Source organism: Varroa destructor, unplaced genomic scaffold, assembly GCF_002443255.2.
Source record: "Varroa destructor unplaced genomic scaffold, Vdes_3.0 BEIS01000007.1, whole genome shotgun sequence".
Taxonomy (NCBI): Eukaryota; Metazoa; Arthropoda; class Arachnida; order Mesostigmata; family Varroidae; genus Varroa; species Varroa destructor.
In genome coordinates, this window is record NW_019211460.1 from 13,885,417 (window position 1) to 13,905,736 (window position 20,320).

Sequence of the window (20,320 nt, forward strand, 5' to 3'; positions counted from 1 at the left end):
CTTGTTTTGCTTCTCAAAACGAATACCTCTCAAGCAGACTGTCATAATCCTGTGCCAATGTAAACATTGTAAAAATCCCCCGCTGTTGTCAGCTATAATATGCATGTGCTACTACAGCTCTTATTACTAATCGGTAATTCATCGTGAAAACAGGAGACTTTTCTCGATTTTGGAATCGTTCGAATGTCAGCTAGAAAGTCAGTTGTGGATTGCTTGACGCTAGTTGGCACCCCTCTTCATTCATACTCGACTCCTCCAGCATTCGTCCTCTCATAGATTCATCACAATATAAGCAAAGATAAAGCCGCCTAGCGATAATCCGTTTCCCGAGGACCTATCCGTCTACTTTTCATATATGTGCGTGTGCCGTTATCTAACTATCTTTCATCTGGTTGGCAGTGTACGTATTCAATTGAAGAACAACATGGAAAATCATCTGTCCGAGTGCGAACAATAAGTGTAGGTCTAATCGCTCTTTCGTACATCGCATGGCCGTTGTGTGCACGATTGTTTGCTATCCAAGTCAAAGAGTTTCGTTATTAGGAAAAGCCAAAAAAAAAAAAAGAAGCGGGATGCTGAAAGAGGCAACGATAAGAACGGACTCTCCAAAAATCGCATCCACCATTGAGACTGTAACATGCGTTTCCGTTCTGTAGAAAATATAGGACAGTAACCATTTGCGTACCATCTGGCACAAAGACCAGAACAAGGATCCGCTCCCAGACATAATTCAATGGTAAGGTATCATAGAATTACCTCTCCTCGTTTTCGCCCCCTTTTCTATAGTTCAGAGCCGTCCAGCCGTCAACCGTCCGCTCTGCCAATCCAGTTCATCTTGGCATGAGCGCCAACGTAATTCATATGGCCGTTAACCTTCCTTCATGTAGATAGATGCGCAAGCAGAGAGGTGAGCGACTAGCTGGAGTCAACGGGCACATGTCGTTGGTGGTGAGCACTAGCAGTATCTTCTAACGCTGCAGCTCATCGGGACTAATACTAGCACGAGCTAAAGTGAACGTTGACACGAATCGTCAACGGTGTGATGATCGCTGGAGCTATTTTGGACCGCTCCGACGCTTCGCTTTCGCGTTGACCGTTAAAGTAAACGACCGTTGGCAAGCAAACTTCATTAGGCCTCCCCCGAGAGAGACAAGTTACCTGTCAGCCATCGAGTAAAAGTACGATATCACTGGGGTGTGACCGGTAATAGATGGTTGCAGGAGACGCCGGACGGTGCAAAGGGCAAAGATGCATAATTTTTCATCGATAATAGAGATAGGTTGTACAAAATCCTCTTTCTCCAAAATCCAGCACTGCAGCCACTCAGCAGTTACAGGTTACCGAAAATCCTTGGCTAGGGAAAGCAGAAACTCGCGGTATTATGTAATCCTTTAGACCAGCTTTAAAATTCAGACCAATCTTAGGTGCGGATGACGCGGATTTCATCAATTGTCTGTTTCCGGCAACATCTACTATACACTAGTAAACTATTAACAACTAGTAAATTATGGTTAAGCCAATTGACCATTAAAATGTTCATTCTCTTTGCTTTTAAACTGAGAAGCATCGTAGACATCATCGGGCACCCGTGATAGCATCGACACCGATAACAAGTTATTCACTTATATAAGTTGGGCATTATGAGATAAATACATACATGATTGCGTAACGTTTTTTGTCTTCAGACGTTTCCGTTGAGCTTTATTATTAAGGGTATTAAAAGAATATGGGGTTGGCGTTGTTTCGAAGAACAAGTTGCTTCATTAGCCAATTTTTTAGAGCATATGCACCGCGTACGGGATTCTTTTTATCAGTACGTAAGACTGAAGACTAGAGCTTTTTTGTTCGTACACAGTGAAAGATTTTATTCGATTCCATTACAACGACGAACGAGCGATAGTTTTAATGAGGTAAGTTCTAAGGTTAAGTCGAGTTCTATATAGAACTCGATTATACCGATCGACTAATAAGCAAGTATCGTAGTATACCTCATTTAGGTTCCCTAAATCACTATAGTTGAAGATAATTCTAAACGATTTTGGTACGTAAAACAAACATTTTCGATCCGGACTAATCAGTCTGATTCAGGCACGTCCACTGACGTCAACCGAAGGCTCACACCGTTCACATACCTCTATCACACGCCGGCCAACGGTGCTTTTGTCCTAACAACGATTCGGAAACAGAGCTAACATGAGGCAAAGCTTTCGAAGGACATAGGATCCAGTTGCCATCGTTTTGCAGCGTTTATGGGCCGATCGTTGTACCCCAATTTATTTTGGAACCCACTTTTCTGCCCAGTAAGTATAAAAATACATATAAATCAGTATTGTCGGTAAGCGTTGCCTCAGACGATTGGTTCCTCCCAACACGAAATAGAGTACGTCTCTGTTTCGGTTCGAACCCAGATCGTGTTATACGTCCTTACGTTTAGTAACAAATACGTTACCGCTGAACCACTACCAGGACCTTCGAAATTTTCTAGACCCTCGAGACCGTTCTTATTTGATTGTTTTTGCCTGTTTTTTTTTCATTTATCGATTCAATCTATATCTTTAATTCGCTGGCGAATCAAATGTATAGATTAAAATCGAATCTGTCTCATTGGCAAACGAAGACTCCATCCATTTGGATTTCATCTTACAAATAAGATGGCTGGTGCTGCTACGGCTCTTGAATATGGACCCCCCGAGATAGGTAGGGCTTTGCCGGCTAAAAGACGAAGTCTGGGGGGGTTCATGGACTAACAATGCTAACAATTCATGTGCAAATAAGACCTATCGGTTTATTGAATTCACCAGATCATTTGGGCCTAGCAGAGATAACGACGGCATCTACTTGGAACGATAATCGATGTGGTTAACTGAATAAACAGGCCGAATTTCTATTTTGCAGTCTAAAGATGCATCAAGCATGGTTTTTGTCTGTCAGGGTAACGTATGTACTTCAGCGCTAATTTCAGTGGTTGTTCCGTCAGCTAGTTCTCAGTCAATCTGTCGCTGGCTTATTTCGAAACCATTAGGACAGCAAAATATGGCCGTATTCTAGCTTTGTGTGGCCATTTCTAATCATTTTAAGTGGCGCCATCTCGAATGCTCTTTTGAAACAAACAGATTAGCTGCTCCAGTTAAAAAAATATGCTGTCACTAGTCCGCCATCTTGATCCGTCCAACGAGTCCAAGCTAAAGTGCTATCTGTCAGCTGGAAAATACACTCTAGAAAAAACGTACTCTCTCAAGAAATAAAGGTCATCTCACCCATGACGTTATCTTTTTAGTCATATATCCCTTTTATTTACGAGATACGTTCAGATGTCGCAGATTGTGGCTTGTTTATTCTTCACTTTCCGATATCTATAAATCGATAATTAAATTTATATTAAAAACAGGGAAAATAAGACGTACTTCATCAACGATGTCTATGTAGGCAAGTAGAATTTTTGTCTCATATCTGCCTCGTGTCATAAAGTTTATCGAAGCATAAACCTGGATTCTTCTCCATTGCCATACAGCTGCAGTATGCTGTGCCACTCTCAATGAGCTCATGCGTATCAATACAGAGTCAAAGGTGAAGTATCGGACGAACGAACGCCAGAAGACCTGCATCCAAGAAGGACGCAACGCTTGAAAACACTAGCTTAACACTAACTTAAAAATGACCTAACGGGACTTGGGCGAGCGTGTTCTGTCCAAGCTTCGTTTGTGCAATTAACATAATTTTATGAGTGATAGCGAGCATAATTGAGAAACTTTTGCCCTGTTACCAATAGTGCTAACAGTATGTAGTGTACCTTGACGCGCCCAAACTGAAAATACGAGATGACTCTTAGCTTCGTTCCTCTGTGGTCGTTGTCGATCTTAAGCGAATGCTTTATCTAATACCAACAGTCTGACTTCATTACACCTATGGCTTATGGTGCCATTTACGCCTGCTGCTGTTATACGTATATGCGTATCCATATACGTACACATGGAGAAGCCGGCACATCGCCGTTCATCTAAGTCAAGCTATAACTGCATCCCGAATTGGTTCTAGCTAAAAGATGACTCTATCATTCACCGGCTGGTTGCCACTCATAGCCGTTCGGCTACGATGAACTCTGACGCTTAAATATAAGTACGAAGTTTCGGCACAGACGTTCACAACAAAACTAACATGAGCACGAAGAAGATCATTCGCAGTGACAAAAGCAGACTCGATACGTTTCTAGTAGTGGCAGATGAAGCTTCTCGCGGTCTCCTGCTGCGTACGTTGCTTTTCGAATTGATTGGCAGTTACGTTATCTCTATAGGCTTAGCTACAATTTCGTCTGCTATTGGCATTAGCTCGCTGGCGCATACACGATATCAACAAGCAAACTCATAATGCACAAGTACATTTAGACGCCCGTACACGCAATCACTGCTCGTCATACGCTCGGCAGCACGCGATAACACGGCAGGATAACAAGCTAACCGGCGATTACAGACAGTAGATCAACAGGGATTATATATATTGTGTTATACCAACAAGAAAAAAACCGACGAAGGGTCGTGCGTATTCTGCATACATCGACAATAGACGTACCGACAGCGCACGTCCAGTCCGTGCACACACATATATATATACATGTGTATCCGCGTCAGTTGTCTGGTTTGTTTCGCACGATAAAGACATCAAACTATTTCGAGTCGGATCGCGTGAACGCTATACCGAAGTAACGGGCAGCATTTAGTGGGTCTGATGGCAGCAGCGGCGGTGCCAGCGCCGATTAAACAGAGGCAATCGAGTCGAAAATGTCCGCTTCACAGAATCGTTCCTTCGTCATCTCGAACTATTATTGTTATTATTACTATTAAAGGCGAGTCCGGGAGACGAAACGATAGTAATCGCCGGTTAACCATATTTTCTCGCGCCGCCTGTGTCTACAGCCCCGCTCTGGCCGACGCGATCGTTACATAGATTATTTTCTGAAACAACGACAACAATTCTCCATCTTCATGACGCTCCATTCGACATTTTGTGCCAGCAGAATCATTATCAGCAGCAGTGGCAGCGATGTCGGCGGGACATAATGATCATGGCAAAATAGTGTGTTTATTTTGGCGGCGTATTAACAGATGCAGATTGCTTTGTCAACGATACGGTGTTGGCGGCAACTTGTTGCTAAAAATGCTCATAACTGGAACACAGCTGAGGAATCGGCGTAGCCACTCTAAGCGGCTCATAGTACGATGGTTCATATCGTAATGCCTCGGGATAGTTGAAATCTACCATTTGACTTGGACGAGTGCCGATTATTTGAACACAGTTGTTCTTCATGAACGACGCTGAAGCCAGCCGAGGGCGATCGTGACTAGTCTCCAGGTAATAACGGTCACGGTGAAGAACTGGCTAGTTCCAAGTCCTTGTAATGTTTGGTACTTAAAGAGACACTTATGGATAGGCTTAAGAAAGCAAATCTTACACTCATATTGAAGAAATTTCAAGTGTTTCCGCTCTACTCGACAGATACGAACGATAGCCAACAGTATAGGTGAATTATGCAATATCTGACAAATATATACAACGATTATCGTACAAGTTTAGCCATTTTCCAAACCTTCGGCCCGGTTCAACTGTCCTTTGTTCAACTGTCTCAACGGTCAGAGAATGACGCCGATAAAAGCAGTAACCAAGTGTCTCCATGGCAAACTCGACTCGTTGAAACATCAATAAGGCAGGTGGTCCCTTTGACTTTATTCAAGGTCAGATTTTGGCCATTTTTTCGCTAATCTCTAAGATGGCGATATGGATATCTTCCTTAAGTTTGTCTACCATCCGTTGATTGTCGTAAGACGTATTATTTTTTAGGTCTTTGGGTAAAAAGGGGATCGAAAAAGATTATGCCTAAGATTAAGATGATCCTAAGGGCCATTCGAGCTCACCTGCTTAAATTCCAACAACTCAGCGAACGGGTGCTTTAACGACGTGATCCCTTCGTAGATCACGTGTGGAGCTGGCCTATTGTGTTGAAGTCTTGCAAACTTCAATGATTTAAGGTACAAGAAAACCTGAAGTTATCTCCTGGTAGCGAACGGAGTCTACAGATTCGCCAAAAAGAAGAAGCAAAAATGATACCTACGGTTTACAGGGTGTGGCAAACGACGCTTTTTGTATGCAGTCCCTTTTACGGGGATAGCCTTGGGGTTCCCGGTGTACAACAGTCTAAGGACGGTGGCAACTATCAGTGCTGCCTTCTCAGGGAGAAGGTAGTCAAAAAGTAAGTACGCGAACAAGTGCTATGACGAAATGATGTTGTATTTAAGTAGGATCTCACCTATGAAGTGTGCATTGCGTTTAATTCGTTGGCGTAAATTTGTATCAAGCCGGCTGGTCATTTCTGTACTATCATTCAACTCGCAGTCAACGTTACGCTCAATATTTAATTTTCTTGCTATCGAAGCGGTTTATTCTATCGCAAAATACAGCCTTGATAGGAGCTAATTCACTTGGATATGTATGTGTAGCTTGTATGACTGCTCTGGTAACGACTTCGACTAGCCACTAATGGCCATAGATCTGACTCTTTGAATGAACAATGAAAAGGCAAAAAGCTGCCGGACTCGATCTGAAATTGGCCAGATGCCCGTTCCCAGAATCACCTAAGCAGAAAGCTAATTTTTCACTTGGGGCAGGATAAAGGATGGCTATTAGTACTGGTAGATTTCAGGGTAAAGCGCTTTGCTTATCATTAAATCGTCATTGTTTGAAAGGCTTGTAACTCACGGACAATATGATACTGATAATATTATATGTATCTGTACCGATGGCAGAAAAGTCTAGTCGAATCTAGCTAGTATCAATCATTCTTATGTAGTAGTCGGTCACAGTTCGTCTTCAATAGAGGACTGCCTTACCGCTATCTCGTTGATGAATTAAATCAGTTAAATTTTTTTTCAACGCTATATAATGACATTATAATTAGACCCATATAATAACTTCATATAAAATACAGTGTAGCTGTTTGCCCTATTCTGCCACACTGCAGACTGTGCGAGATAGGGTCGCGATATCAAAATTAACATATGGGTCACATTTGATACAGCCTGAGTCGGCTTCATCAACTTACTACAATTTAGATTTTACAGCCGATATTAGCGGAGGAACTCATTGGAACCAAATATGCCAAACATAGGCCTGACAAAAGCCACATCTAGAATTCCTAATATGTTTAGACTGCACGACGACACGCCTTATCTTCGGTGTACGTTATCGCGTCACCAGCGTCGCCAAACTCCCGGGATCATAATTGGAACACAAGTTCCATTGTGATTTATGACTACTAGAAAACATCTAGTCATTCTATGCGATACAATCCATGCATGCTTGTAGAGGAAATGCCTTAGAAGCGAACTCGATCTATCAACTAGTTAACACGCATGCACAGCGTACGGCATAATACGTTTGACCAAGATAACTTTTTGACCAAGCAAAATAATCTGCGATACTGTACCATACTTCTACGGCGACATATCGTAATATACCTAAAGCCGATTCACTTACTTAATGGGAAGGCATGCATGCCCTGACAGGTGCAAACGAGCCTCTCCCTATAGTATCCATAGTGAATCAATAATACAAAACACACTCAAGGAACACTCGTTACGTTCCACTGATCTACCAATCGCCAACTGCTATTGTGGCCCGATAGCAACTACATCTGTGACGTTTGCTACGCCCGATCGGGCGTAATAATGGACAACAACGATATACCGTACCCCGTCACAGTAACAGGTAAGTTATGCTTGTATTCCTGTTTTCTGTGAGCTCTCAGGCGTGAGCACCGCTGATGAACGTTTACCAGTGCCCTTGTGCCAACGCGTTCCGTATTCGACGCAGGCAAATAGATCGAGCAGGCAAGGGGGTGTTCCTAACCTACGCCTATCCTCACAACAGTGTCGCACCGAGCATCATCAGAACCGTGACTAAAAAGTAAAAAATCTTTGATGTTTTGCAGCTTTAATCGTCGTCACCTGTTGACAATCGCAAACACAAAACACGTTCGAACCGAAATGCGTTGCGGTAAACGAACAAACGATTTTCCATACCCAATGTTCTCCTGTCTATCTCTATGTATTTTACTACGATATTTATCTGTCAACGCAAATGTAACACAAGCTAGTGTTTGTTCATAATTAATCTTTTCTAGTCCTTTTCTGGTTTTAGCGGCGGGTTATCTATACTTGCCGAACTTAGCCGCCATATCGGCTAAGGTCCCTAGTGAGCCAACTATATGCCTATGATTCGAAGCGTCAATTACGGATTTTCGCAAAAAACAGGCCCGGTACCGTCTGCAGCCTAGGTGATGTCAGTATCTTATCGCGCTCTGTATAACCACATCGAGTCAAATTGACTAATAGCAGTTGCAGGAAGAGTGATTTTTTTCTGGTGGTTCCGAGTCTACTTTTCAAGCTCTTAGAATAGCTTTTAAAGGTACATTATTGATGGACTGTGTCTTGATGACTGCTGAGTTAAACTGTACTAACGATAATGATATTAACGAGGAGATATTGACCCTTGGCACTGGCTTGGTTTCCGTAGACATCGCCAGTGGGTGCAACAGCCTTCTGGCATTGTTAGCGGCATTGCTACGCCCCGATAAATGAAACAGTACGCCTACACTGAAGCAGACCAACGATAAGTGCAAACATCGATAGTTTATATGTTGCGGTAATGGCGCTGTTTAAGATGCTTATCCACAGCGCACGGTACACTCTGATCACTGATCAGCACTAGGGTATGTCAGAAATGGTCAGTTAGACTAATGATGGAAAACGCAGAATAGCCAGATAGGAACTTTGCTTTGTTACTTCGCTCGATGAGGTCTAACTTCCAATGTCGGAGAACGACAGCAATGGCATACGCTGCCAGCTGCTGATTCCATCTCTCGGCTTCGGAAATCGCCACCTCTTCCCCTTGGCATACTACCATTACCTTCTAGGCTTTTTATACAGAAATCCAACCACCGTTTTCACTGTGGTGGCCATTGAGCGTATGGAAGCTCTCTGTCTAGCCACAAGCGATTTTCCACAACAGGCCATACCGGCCCTCGATGTACTCACCGATTGCAATTCCCGGCCGCACCCTATGTGAGGCGGTCATACTTTATTCTTATCAACACGACTTTAAAAATATAATTACTATTAATTGATTCAATGCTATGATGGCTTCTCTATCTACCATCCATTGTGCTCCTTCTTCCCTGATTAATACCACTCTTATCGTAATTTGCGTGTGCGTTGGTAGCTATCGCGCCGCCTCTATTACTGTCCATTTTAGCAATCTCTATCGACGACACTGAGCCCTTACTCAGATTGAAGTCATACAATTTATTATATATTAGGGCCCGTCATTGATGTATATGTAGTTGATTTCGATAATGCATCCGTCGGGCATCCATAGCAAACTGTTTTTTGTGTCAGGCAACTCGGACGGCGTACCAACGTTTTCTCAATTAATGCCATTCTCTGTTTTGACATGTATCTGATTTCTTCTGATCACAGACCGCTTGCTCGTGCCGCTTCCTGAGTCGCCGAAAGGTCGACGAACGAAATCAATCCTGGGCAGTTCATAGACGTTAACTAAATATACAATCCACTTAAAACTGCTACTAATAGAACCTCACGAATGGTTAGTTCATCACTGATGACTGCAGTTGTTATGCTGATTTGCCAAGTACTTACAACTTACTAACTCTCCCGTGGTAACTTCATCCTAACAGTTAGTTATCTTTTTCAGTCGGATCTGTTTTAGTCTTATAAAACTTGCTCACATCCTGAATTTATTACTAGAACTACGGGCTTCCGCTCAGAGATTTGGCAGGGGATGTCACATTGTACTGTACCAGTATGTCTGCCTCTGGATGCGACCTTAAAAATCTAACGATTCGTAAAGTTAACTTAATGCCTTTTGTCGAACTCTACCATGATTTTCGGGCTATCGGATAGAAGAAAAGTAGACTACCTCAGGATGAGCATTGGCGCTGAGTACCAATGCCTCGAACCCTCTGAACGGGTCGTTACTACAGAATTTACCCTCACAGATGATTTCGCGCCTTAACGCTCCATCGAACCGTGCTATTAACACGACCTATCCATGTCCCATTCTAGGATTAGCCTACAGACTGATCTTAAATACATAGTCCCGACGTCGCGACACAGCCGATGATACCTCGAACAGCTAACTTGTTTAATCGATAGTTTCAATTTAGCCTCTTTTGCAGTAGTATGAGAAGTTACGGTAATGTAAGCTTCCGTGTTCGCCTAATAATAGTTGTATGTAAACTGGCAATTTTACAGCTTCCCTTCCTAATTTTGCTCCGAGAAGATCTGCTACCATCGTCGTTTGTCTCGCTGTTTATATTGGTCGAATCGATTTCCACTCTTCCCACGTTAACTGGTTGCCTGAAGCCCGAGCAAACAAAGCGACGACCTGGGTACATCGTGGCAGCGAGAGCACGCAACTGGTACCTCGGTCTGGTGTCCTGTCGTGTGTACGTAATTGCCGAAGCAGATTATCATCGGGTTTGGTGAGTAAACCAGTGGCACCAATGATAAGCCTCCATGAACTCACTATTTCTTTTATATAGGAAAGGACGTACGGACGTGTGTTGCCATTTAGTTCATAAACTAACTGTCGGTATTTTCTTTAACCCTTGTAACATTTGATTTTCATATCTTCTCAACTTGTGTCTGAAACATGAGTTTTTTTTTTTTGAAACGCATAGTCCTTACGACGCTTATGTCGTCAAATGTAACTTTCCAGCTAGTCCATTAGGCACCTATTTGATGCTTACATGTATTTTTTTGTTTCATTCATGTATCATATTCAGTAATTTGCCTTTCCTTTCAACTCATATTCCCTTCATTGACTCATGGTGAAAATAGCATCAACGTATTATTCGCTGACATATCATAATTGCCTAGGTTTTTTCCAAGTGATTCGATGCACCTGGTCCTTAAAACTAGGACCGCTCTTTTCGGTCCGTTTCTTTCGGTATTCAATTCTTTTCACAAAACGGCTCGTAAGCTCTATCAAATGTCTGTTGAAGTCTGGCCTGCTCTGGCCTGGCCGCCACTAGGTCCCTGCGCCTTTGAACGCTGCCTATTCTAATTTTGTTTATATTTCGTCGTCAACTCTGCTAAAAATGGCTAGAAACGTCCAGGAGCTAAATAGATGACTGGAAATGAAGGTTCGTCAAATGGTAAGTCAGATTTTTATCTCACTCGATGGCATCACTTCTATAGTCGAAGAGCGATCGCAGCATCGCACGGGGTCAGGGACTAATTTTCTTTTCTGGACGTTGCCTCTTGCGCTGATGTGCTGCTACCCCTTTCTTTTCTACACACAGTTAGAACGTAACATTCCTGATACCGCTCCTATTGAATACACCGGCGTCTTCTGTCGAGTCACGATTTACCACTCGCGTGTCGGCGTACTATCATGCAGCCTTTCAAACGAAGTGCGATGACAACGGACGCTTCAGCGGCTTCACTAAGAAATATACAAAGAAAAATAATATTAAGTCCAGTGCGTCTCTCCGCGAATTTAATCGTTCGATGAGCGAAAGTTTTAGTACTCTAATTCGATATTTCTTATCAAATTGGCAGTAGTTGTTATGGAAAAAAGAGACAAGAAGCAGTGTTATTACTGCGATACTTACGGCAGTGCCGACCAATATTAATGCAACGATTTGCTCGTTCCGAAAGCTAATTATTATTATCTTCTATAGTTAATTTTTTGACGGGCATAAAACGTGCGGTAATAGTATTCTACCAGTAAATGATTCATTCAGCGCATAGAAACATCATATTGTGCCTATATTGAGATTAGCTTGGCCACAACCTAAAATAAACATCTACTAAAAAAGAGAATTTTCGTTACCTACATGTTTGCCTACAGTGAGAACGAATAAGGGCCCTTAAATAATAGCTCTGAAGAGCAAATAAAATGACCTGTTTAAATATAGCTCGAAACGAGTCGTTCCTCTTGAGTTCATTGACAAACATTATTTCGCTGCAGCCCGAAGGGATGAGGTACGTAAATGTACAAGCGTATGTGGGAACCTTGAGTGCGCAGTAACAGTCGGAGTATTCGTTTAAGTTGCTAGGAGTACTCCGATTTCTAACGTGCGTCAGAAGTAAGCGGCCGGTTACATTATCGCTACGTACTATACGACGTCAAGCTATCGATATTGCAATGTCATAATAGGTAACATGGAGGGTAAAAGCTTACCAATGTGAGTGTACTAGGCGGATAGAATCCTGATTATGGAGTTGGTATACTGCAATACTTAGTAATATGCGCGCTTCTGCTTAATGATGGCCCGCGATGTCCAGCGAAGTGGTGAGTCGAAACACCATTATCTGATGGCACAGCTGACTCATTCGGAAAGTACCATTATTCCATCCTATTTTGCTTGTGTTTCGCTAGAGACGATAAAACGCTTCTACTAGTAAAGTTACACTTACTTAGTACGTCACTAATTATCCAGGTGCCAGGACAATTTATCATGGACTTTCTCATGAGTGGTTTGAGCCGGCTTACATTCGATTTTGCGGGATGTTCGGATCACTTTTGCGTCTGATTTCTCAACTGTCGATTAGCAGGGCAATGTTTTTTCGCCATTGCACATCCTCCATCTACATGGAGGCATTTATGTTAGCGGAACTTCAATACATTATAATTTAGGTGATTGCAACGCCTGTGCGAGATCAGTAGGCTAGCTAGTTTGACTGATCGTAAAGCCTGAAGCCTCTGTCTAGACTCACTCCCGTGATTCTGCATAATAACTTGTATGTCTAGTAGTCCAGAAGTAGTTGATGTAACTGACAAAATATTCCAAAGCAAGCCTAACTGTTTACGCATGTGTTTCCATGACTTTTATCGTATCATATTGCTCTAAGGTTCCGGTCCAGATGTGAGCATAGGCCTATCACCAGAGCCGAGGTCGATAAGGTTCCTGCACTGAGTTCCACTTCATACCTATTATGTCTGTTACTTTTCTCGTTAATCCAGTCGTCCAGATAGGGTATTTTTCACGGGCTCTATAAACTACGCACGGAACTAGAACTAATAGAAGTAGCCATGTCAAGCTGATTCTATGCTCGCTCGTAATCCTTTACGTTGGGCTAGCCTAGTGTCTCTAGTGAGGCTGCTACTCATAGTGCGTTAACAGCTGACTCTTACCGTGCCAAAGGCCTTGAACCTTTCTGCAGGCGTGATTTACGACTATCTATATATAGGCACACATTTTTGTGTAAATGTATATCTATTCACACTCCAGTTGCGATCACCGTATTTTGCGGCCATCATTCGCCGTCTAGAACATGTCCTCGTATCTGTCTTCATCGAAAAACAGCAGAACAATGAATGATAAACACTAACTTTCTCAATCCTATAGCATCTGACAAAGAGGTTTGTGGAGACAGAAAATGAACGTATTGTTCCTTAAATACTATAGTTCTCATTTGTACTTAAGTTCACACTAGAAGAATAGTGTTCGACCGTTTAGCACTTGCTTTGAGATATCGCTGCCGATTGTTGCCCACCGGGTCTCGAAAGCGGATCCCGTTCATAAACGAGATTACGTCCTCTGCAGACAACGTGACTGAACGAGAAATTGCCAAACGAACGACAGACTATTATCTATGATCAGTTTACGTAGTAACCCTTTGAATATATGGGTGCATGTATATATGTGCATCGAAATAAGGGTATTATATCTATATTAAAGAATAGAATCGCCATGTTGGACGGGTACGGATACGTGCAGAAAAGACGATGACAAGGGACGACCTAATCTTCATATATTTCTTCTTTTTCGTCTTCGTTGCTTTTCCTCTGCCGCATCCGAAGAGCAGTGAGGGAGAGAGAAGGACCGCTAGAAAATTTATGAGTCGTATAAGCTTCGAAACTCCGTTCTATTCGATGAATATTGACGTCATTGGCTGCCCCACAGCTCCGGCGATCAAAGTGGTTGTCATTGCCGGATCATTGCGGAAAAGTGAAGTCGTCGCCAGGCGAACACGATAGAACAGCGCGCGACAACTAGCGTTGAGTTCTACGAACGGGCTCGGTCTGACAGAGTCAAAAGTTCGAGCTATTCATGGCTCACAATTTAAAATGAGCAATTAGTTCACAACGGTCGTTACCAAATGTAGAATATCATAAATTAGTACAAGACGGACGATGAAAATTACGTTTGCTTCATTGTATCTAAACGAAGATCGTATTGTTCATTTTGCGCCTTCACTGATATTTATTGCAACTTTTTCTTAACTATAATTAACCAAGCTTAGTATATACTTGAGACAAGGTAGTGTCTAGCGTTAGCTGGAAACAAGAGTCATTAGCTCGACGAACAGGGTATCGTGTCAGGCTTCGAAATTTATAAAATGTACAGTCTGTATTACTCAATATTTCCGAAGCCAGATTTAGACCCTAAACCTAGCGTTTAAATCAGTTTGCTGTACGCACTGACCGGTGGCGCAAATCTGACAATCCTCTGACAAGCCACTTTCATCGAAAACAGATTGCAACTTGTTTTTGTTATTGATTTTTAAGAAACACGCTTTCCGACCTTTGAATCATTACCGCTAATGTACGAATCGGAAACAACCGGTATAAAGGTTATGGCGATCAGATACTGTCTATCTGCGGATGATGCAAACGCGCCGGTCAACGAGTCGAAGATTTACGTGAAAAACAATCGACTTAGGCAAAGTTGATAATTTTATCTTCGAGCGTTTTCCACTCGAAGCAGTCTTTGTTAAGCTAAACCCATCGGATCTAATCATTTACTATCGCTATTTAACGGGCCCTCAGTGAAGGTTCTGTGACGTACAGGCTGTTTGGCGTTTGCAGTGTAATCACTTGTTGAATGTAGGGTGATTTCAACATTCGTCACATATCCGGACAGGCGGTCTGTGCAAAACGGGACTCATCTGTCGCGTTTTCCGGCTAAGATCAGTAAGTAGGTATATAGCCATCAGATTTTATCTGTTTTTGGTGCCGAGTAAATTGATATTCGGTGTGCTATATGTATACGATACGGGGTGATCTGTGAGGATTTACCTTACACGGATCTGCGAGGAATGTCATACCTGTCGACGTTTCCTGCTTACGAACGTTAACATTAATTAAAGCTGAAGCTGCTGAAAAAGTATTTCTTGTGCTATGTGTAAGTGACTGTATAAGCAGCTAGTATCATGTGAACTTATACACAGTTATAAATACAGGTTTCGGTTATACATATACGTACGTAAAGTTGGCAACACGAGTCACCTAAAATGGCCGAATCGTTTTAAGGTAATGGTCGACGGACACAGATCAGTGCTATGATACATGAAATCACTTGGAAATACGAAATAAATACCTTTTTCGGTCACTTATATGTCCCTTCGTTTGGTACAATCTAATTTTTTCGATACCAGCTGCAGTCGTTCATGAACTCTAAAGTAAATTAAGCTCTCAGCGTATCAGACTAGCCGACTGCACGCGACACCCTTGACTAACAATAAACTGACGAGCTCCTGGCACCATAGCACATGATTAAGTAGACGCACATTGATTTTAACCCCACAAAACTAGTAGTCACCAAACAAAAAAGTTTCTATACGATCTATTTTTTTTTTTTACATAGATATATATCTAGTGAACAGACAAATTCATACACATATCTATGGTATATTACCAGGTGAACGTTCCTATTTCGGCTATTTACCTTTCATTAAACCTCGTCTGCAAACGTTATCACAACACTTCACCAGATCATCAGCCACCTTCAGGATGTTGTACTTCATTTCCAGTAGCAGCCTCTTAGAAGCAGAACACGCCACAGTCAATTCGTTGGAACTGCAGCTGGTTAACCCACAAACTATATGCACACGCAAGTTCACACACAACTTATTCACGTTTGTCGTCCACGTTTTATTACGAACAACGCCGTTCCGATAGAGCGACGCTTAATCGCGCCTCTTCAAACCCCCATATTCCCATTAGCCAGCCTGCAGCTCCCAAATCTTGTGTTGTCCACTAGTTACTAGCTATGTACTATTGCCAGTGCTTGCGTTTATTACGTTGTCGATTGGCGTTACCACGGCGATAGTTCCAGTGGACGACAACCCCTGTGCCCGAGAGGAGCATGCTGCCGCTGCTAGTGATCGGGCGATATCCAGTCCACAAGATCTTTCACACACGAGACGGCCCTAATGCGAAAAAGATGACGCGGAGCCCAGATGCACACCACTACTGCTGATGTTGCTGCTGCTTGTACAGCTGATGCTAGCGCGCGGCTTCCATGACCACCGCTGCCACCAGCAGTGTAGCAATGGTGCAGATGGTGTTTTCGATGTCGATCTCATCGTCAACGACGACGACGACGACGACGACGACGACGACAACGACGGCAAACTCATACGATCCAAGCAGACGTCGACGAAGGATCGCTTGGATATTATTATTGCTGACAACTACTGGCCGCTAGTGGTACGGCTGTCGTTGCCGCTGCCGCCCTTTTTAACGTTCAAGCCACTGAGCTCATCGGACACAGTATGTGTGCGTATAGACAGATGTCCAGGGGCCCGCGCGCGACATCAGCCACTCCCGGGAACGAGGGTAATCGGGAAGCTGTGAGGACGGGCCACTGGACATCACTTGAGCCTCGCAAACCGCCCGCGACCCGCAGCCTAGCCAACTACTCGTGCTACCCATTGCAGCCGTCCACTGGCGGGAATCGGCCGACAGCAGCGATAAGAGACTCGGACACGCCACGAGGAAAGAGACCGAGAGGAACGTAGAGAGAGAGAGAGAGAGAGAGAGGTGGGAGAGGGAGAGGGAGAGAAAGAGGAAAGGGGGACAGAAAGGAGAAAGAGCTGAGAGAGCGCAAAGCGAAAAGGAAAAACCGTGTTCCTGCTCGATCTCGCTCCCCCCTCCCCCCGCAACGAACATCGTGCTCTGACAATGACAGAGAAAAAAAAAGGGGAGATAAAGATAGGGTATACCCCCTGAACTACCTCTGCCAGGGCAGAGTGCAACAACGGGGCAGTATGGGAGTGCCAGTGCGCGATTGACTACTACTATCTGCCTGTGTAGTGCGCGCTTACAAGTGTCGAGGGGCCATACTTATTCGATAGTCCAGAAACGAGAAAACGAATGATAGCAGAGAGTACACGCGCGCGGATGATAGGCGAACGGATAAACAGGCAGACCGTACGTCGACAAATACCTTTACCCAATGCGTGCTAATTACTTGATGGAACAGGTGGTGGTAACAACATCGAATGGTCGAAATGCCGGGGGGCTGGAAGATAGGATTTTTTTCCTCTTACGCATGTATAACTTTGAGGGGTTTGAACGGATTTGGGGTATGCGAGGCGCTAGTGTACAATTAGAAGCTTATATAGATTTGTATATGTTTATTGTCATGACCGCTCATTACAGTCCAGTGGCGAAATAACTATTAAAAAAAAGTAATTAATGTATAATGAGAGAGATGGAGATACTAAGGTTTAGGAGAATATTCAAGAGTTATTTGAAATGTATTCGTGTCTTCACTAAAAGTACAGTGATTAGTGAGCGCCAGGGGATCCGGATTGGGACTTCGGACCGATACTCAAGAGAGGATAAGAGAATCACGTTAATACTGGTGGCGAAATAAACCCAAATTAAATTACGCATTGACTTTTACTGCAGTATACGGTGCGGTACAAAAAGGTTTAATGAAGCTAAATTTCTATTTAGAAGATTTTTATCTGAAAAATAATTACTGTTTAAAAAAAAATTTCGCTTGTATTCCCAGACTCTATTATATTTGCGAATGTTTGTGTAAAAATTAAGGAAACAGATCATAATGATCATGTCATTACTTCAGTGAAAATTCAATAGGAAAAAAATTCAGAGCCAGAAGTTTCCGTACTGACATATCTACAATGGGTTTGCTGGGGAAGATGATGGTCGACCTGCATTCACTATCCAATATGAACAGTGAAGCACTAAAACTTCTCTGCGATAACGTAAACCCTCAAATATTTTGTTTCTGTTACTTTTTTCGGCTCTGTTAGAGGTTAAGCTTCTAGTGTATTATTATTCTACGATTATCGATAGAAAATTTCTAAAATCGTCAACAAATGCACCCATGAAGAGAAGTTACGAACTTACCAGTTTGCAGTATCTCACCCCATATAAGTAATGACAACAATTCGTGCATTTTATATCCATTAGGCTGTTTCAGCTCTATTGGGACTACATCTGCCGTCAATTGTCAGATATCTAATAAAGTAATAAAAATCAGTGCATGAGATAGTAGCACTCCTTCAACATATTTGCCTTCATTTTAGCCTCTTATAGCTACAGGCCCTTACCTAACTAAGGACGTTACTATATATATATATATATATATATATATAAGATTATTGGTTGGCTACACGTACTCAATGTTAATCAATTAGCAACAAGTATCCTAACAGAACCGTATAGTAGTTAGCTAAGTGATTTTTGTATATTAACTCCCCGTTGAGCGGCTATTGCACCCCCGAGTCGGTTCGTCATGGAGGGCTCCACTAAGAGCATACATTATACAATACAGCTCAGAAAATATTTAATAGCTTATAGGAGATCTTGGTGAATGTCTTTATCAGTTGGTTCCGATGCATTAAGAGCTTCTTCGTTCTGATATGCAGCAGAAGTCGACATTGTGACATGGTTTTAAATGTTTTGTACTGAAAAAGAAACAGCCGTATACATTTCGCCGTAAGAAAATTATGCGAAACGTTTTTTTCTGGTCACATGTACACGTATACTCTTTTGTTGTGAGGCTAATTTATGAAAGATGGCAAAAAAATCAAAAGTAACAAAGCCTATAGTTAATAAATAGGCTCCAATGCAGGATGGTTTTGAATTTCATTTTGTATTTGCTTAGGTATCATTTTTTTTGCCTACTATTAGGCCTCTACATGCCTGTAGTATATAAGCTTTTTCGATATCGTTAGGTTTACTTACTAGTTTTTCAGATTCGATCTTGCAGTTATCGTAATTTTATGCCCTGTTAAATGTAGTCCTTGATTGTTACTACTCAGACGATTCGGCCGATACTATTTAGAACGCGTTAGGACTCAGAATCGTCATACTCCTGAATAGATAAACTTTGCCAGAAAGGAATAAAATCGTCTTTGGAAAGATCTCCTTCATTAGAAACACATATTAGAACGTGATTATTAGTTTGCTAATACCTCAAGTAGTCAATGGTATATAGATAAACTACTACATTAATCAACGTACTTGCTTGACAGACTTCCGTCTCTTTGTAACTTTGCAGGCTAACTTTGTGGAGTAACTCGTGAAGCCAATTCTAAATTCTAAAATACATTTCCTCAACGGCATCAAGCCTGGTTTTCAGCGAGGATGAATGGCCAGCCAAGTGACTTTTAATGGTGCACCACAAAGTTACTCGACCAAACTAAATCACATTCCAAATAGGTTAAAATGAACTTCAATTGCAAAAAAAAACCCTCTACTCTTCCCTATAAGAGTCTGCGAGAGGCGATACAAAGCGCGGTTTAACGAAGAAAAAAACAACAAGCAGTTCATTCCAGCAACTAACTCTCACCGCATCCCTGTCCAACTATTTCCCTTACGTCATCGTGTTTTTAACAAAATAATGCTACGTGTTTATAATACGCGGCCGAAAAAAGGGGTTATCGCTACCAACCTAGCGAGTGATCAAGTAATTGTGTACCTGTATCCCTACACTATAAATTTAAGCCAGCCCGACGGCAGTAACACATCATCGTTCACTGATACCGCTGCTAACTAAAAAAAATCAGGGATACTCTCAAACCGTCCTTCAATTTCGACACCATTTAAGATCAAAACAATCGAAAAAAATCCTCTTAAGGGTCGGCTCTGAACACAGACACCCAAACAACTCCAGAGGTTTCGATGTCTTCCCTCCACACGGCTGTAAATAACAGCCACGTGAATTTTTTCTTAACGATGTAGACCTGCCATTTTTTGCTATTTCAGCTATTAATTTATCACCAACATAGGCTGTGATACTTTGCAACGTCGCCCTGTAACTATAAGAACGAAGGCAACAAAATAATTTATATCGAGTGACCAGATAACAGCACCAATTGGTTACACTCGTTGTCTCTCTAACGAAGCTTTTCGTCGTACTTAGTTTTGATATGTGAACGAGCTAGATCGGGGTTGGCCGATCAGTTTAGCGACCACATGGAACGTAATTTACTGTTTGATAAAGCGATTTCTTGTGCTCCGACTAAAAACCTTGTTCAGGCAG

The 20,320-nt window shown here is 42.4% G+C and overlaps 2 protein-coding genes and 1 long non-coding RNA gene across 5 annotated transcripts in view; 1 reads left to right on the forward strand and 2 right to left on the reverse strand.

The window, feature by feature from the left end:
• The window catches only part of LOC147754348 (uncharacterized), a 180,956-nt gene that overhangs the window by 148,931 nt on the left and 11,705 nt on the right, over positions 1 to 20,320 (forward strand). Inside the window, exon 4 of one of the 2 annotated variants that reach the window (XM_086974154.1) lies at positions 10,320 to 10,549. In XM_086974154.1, the coding sequence (XP_086830280.1) occupies positions 10,320 to 10,549 (230 nt within the window). Of the gene's footprint in view, positions 1 to 10,319; positions 10,922 to 20,320 lie in introns of those variants that run through there. The other variant, XM_086974153.1, reaches the window with a different exon arrangement.
• Positions 1 to 20,320, reverse strand: part of ush (Zinc finger protein ush) — a 186,830-nt gene that overhangs the window by 126,921 nt on the left and 39,589 nt on the right. The gene's annotated exons all lie outside the window — the stretch shown is intronic.
• Positions 1,838 to 19,191, reverse strand: LOC147754349 (uncharacterized). The gene is made up of 2 exons (XR_015316455.1): positions 15,746 to 19,191; positions 1,838 to 11,514 (listed from the first exon to the last, which is right to left on the reverse strand). It is a non-coding gene; the product is annotated as an uncharacterized LOC147754349 (long non-coding RNA).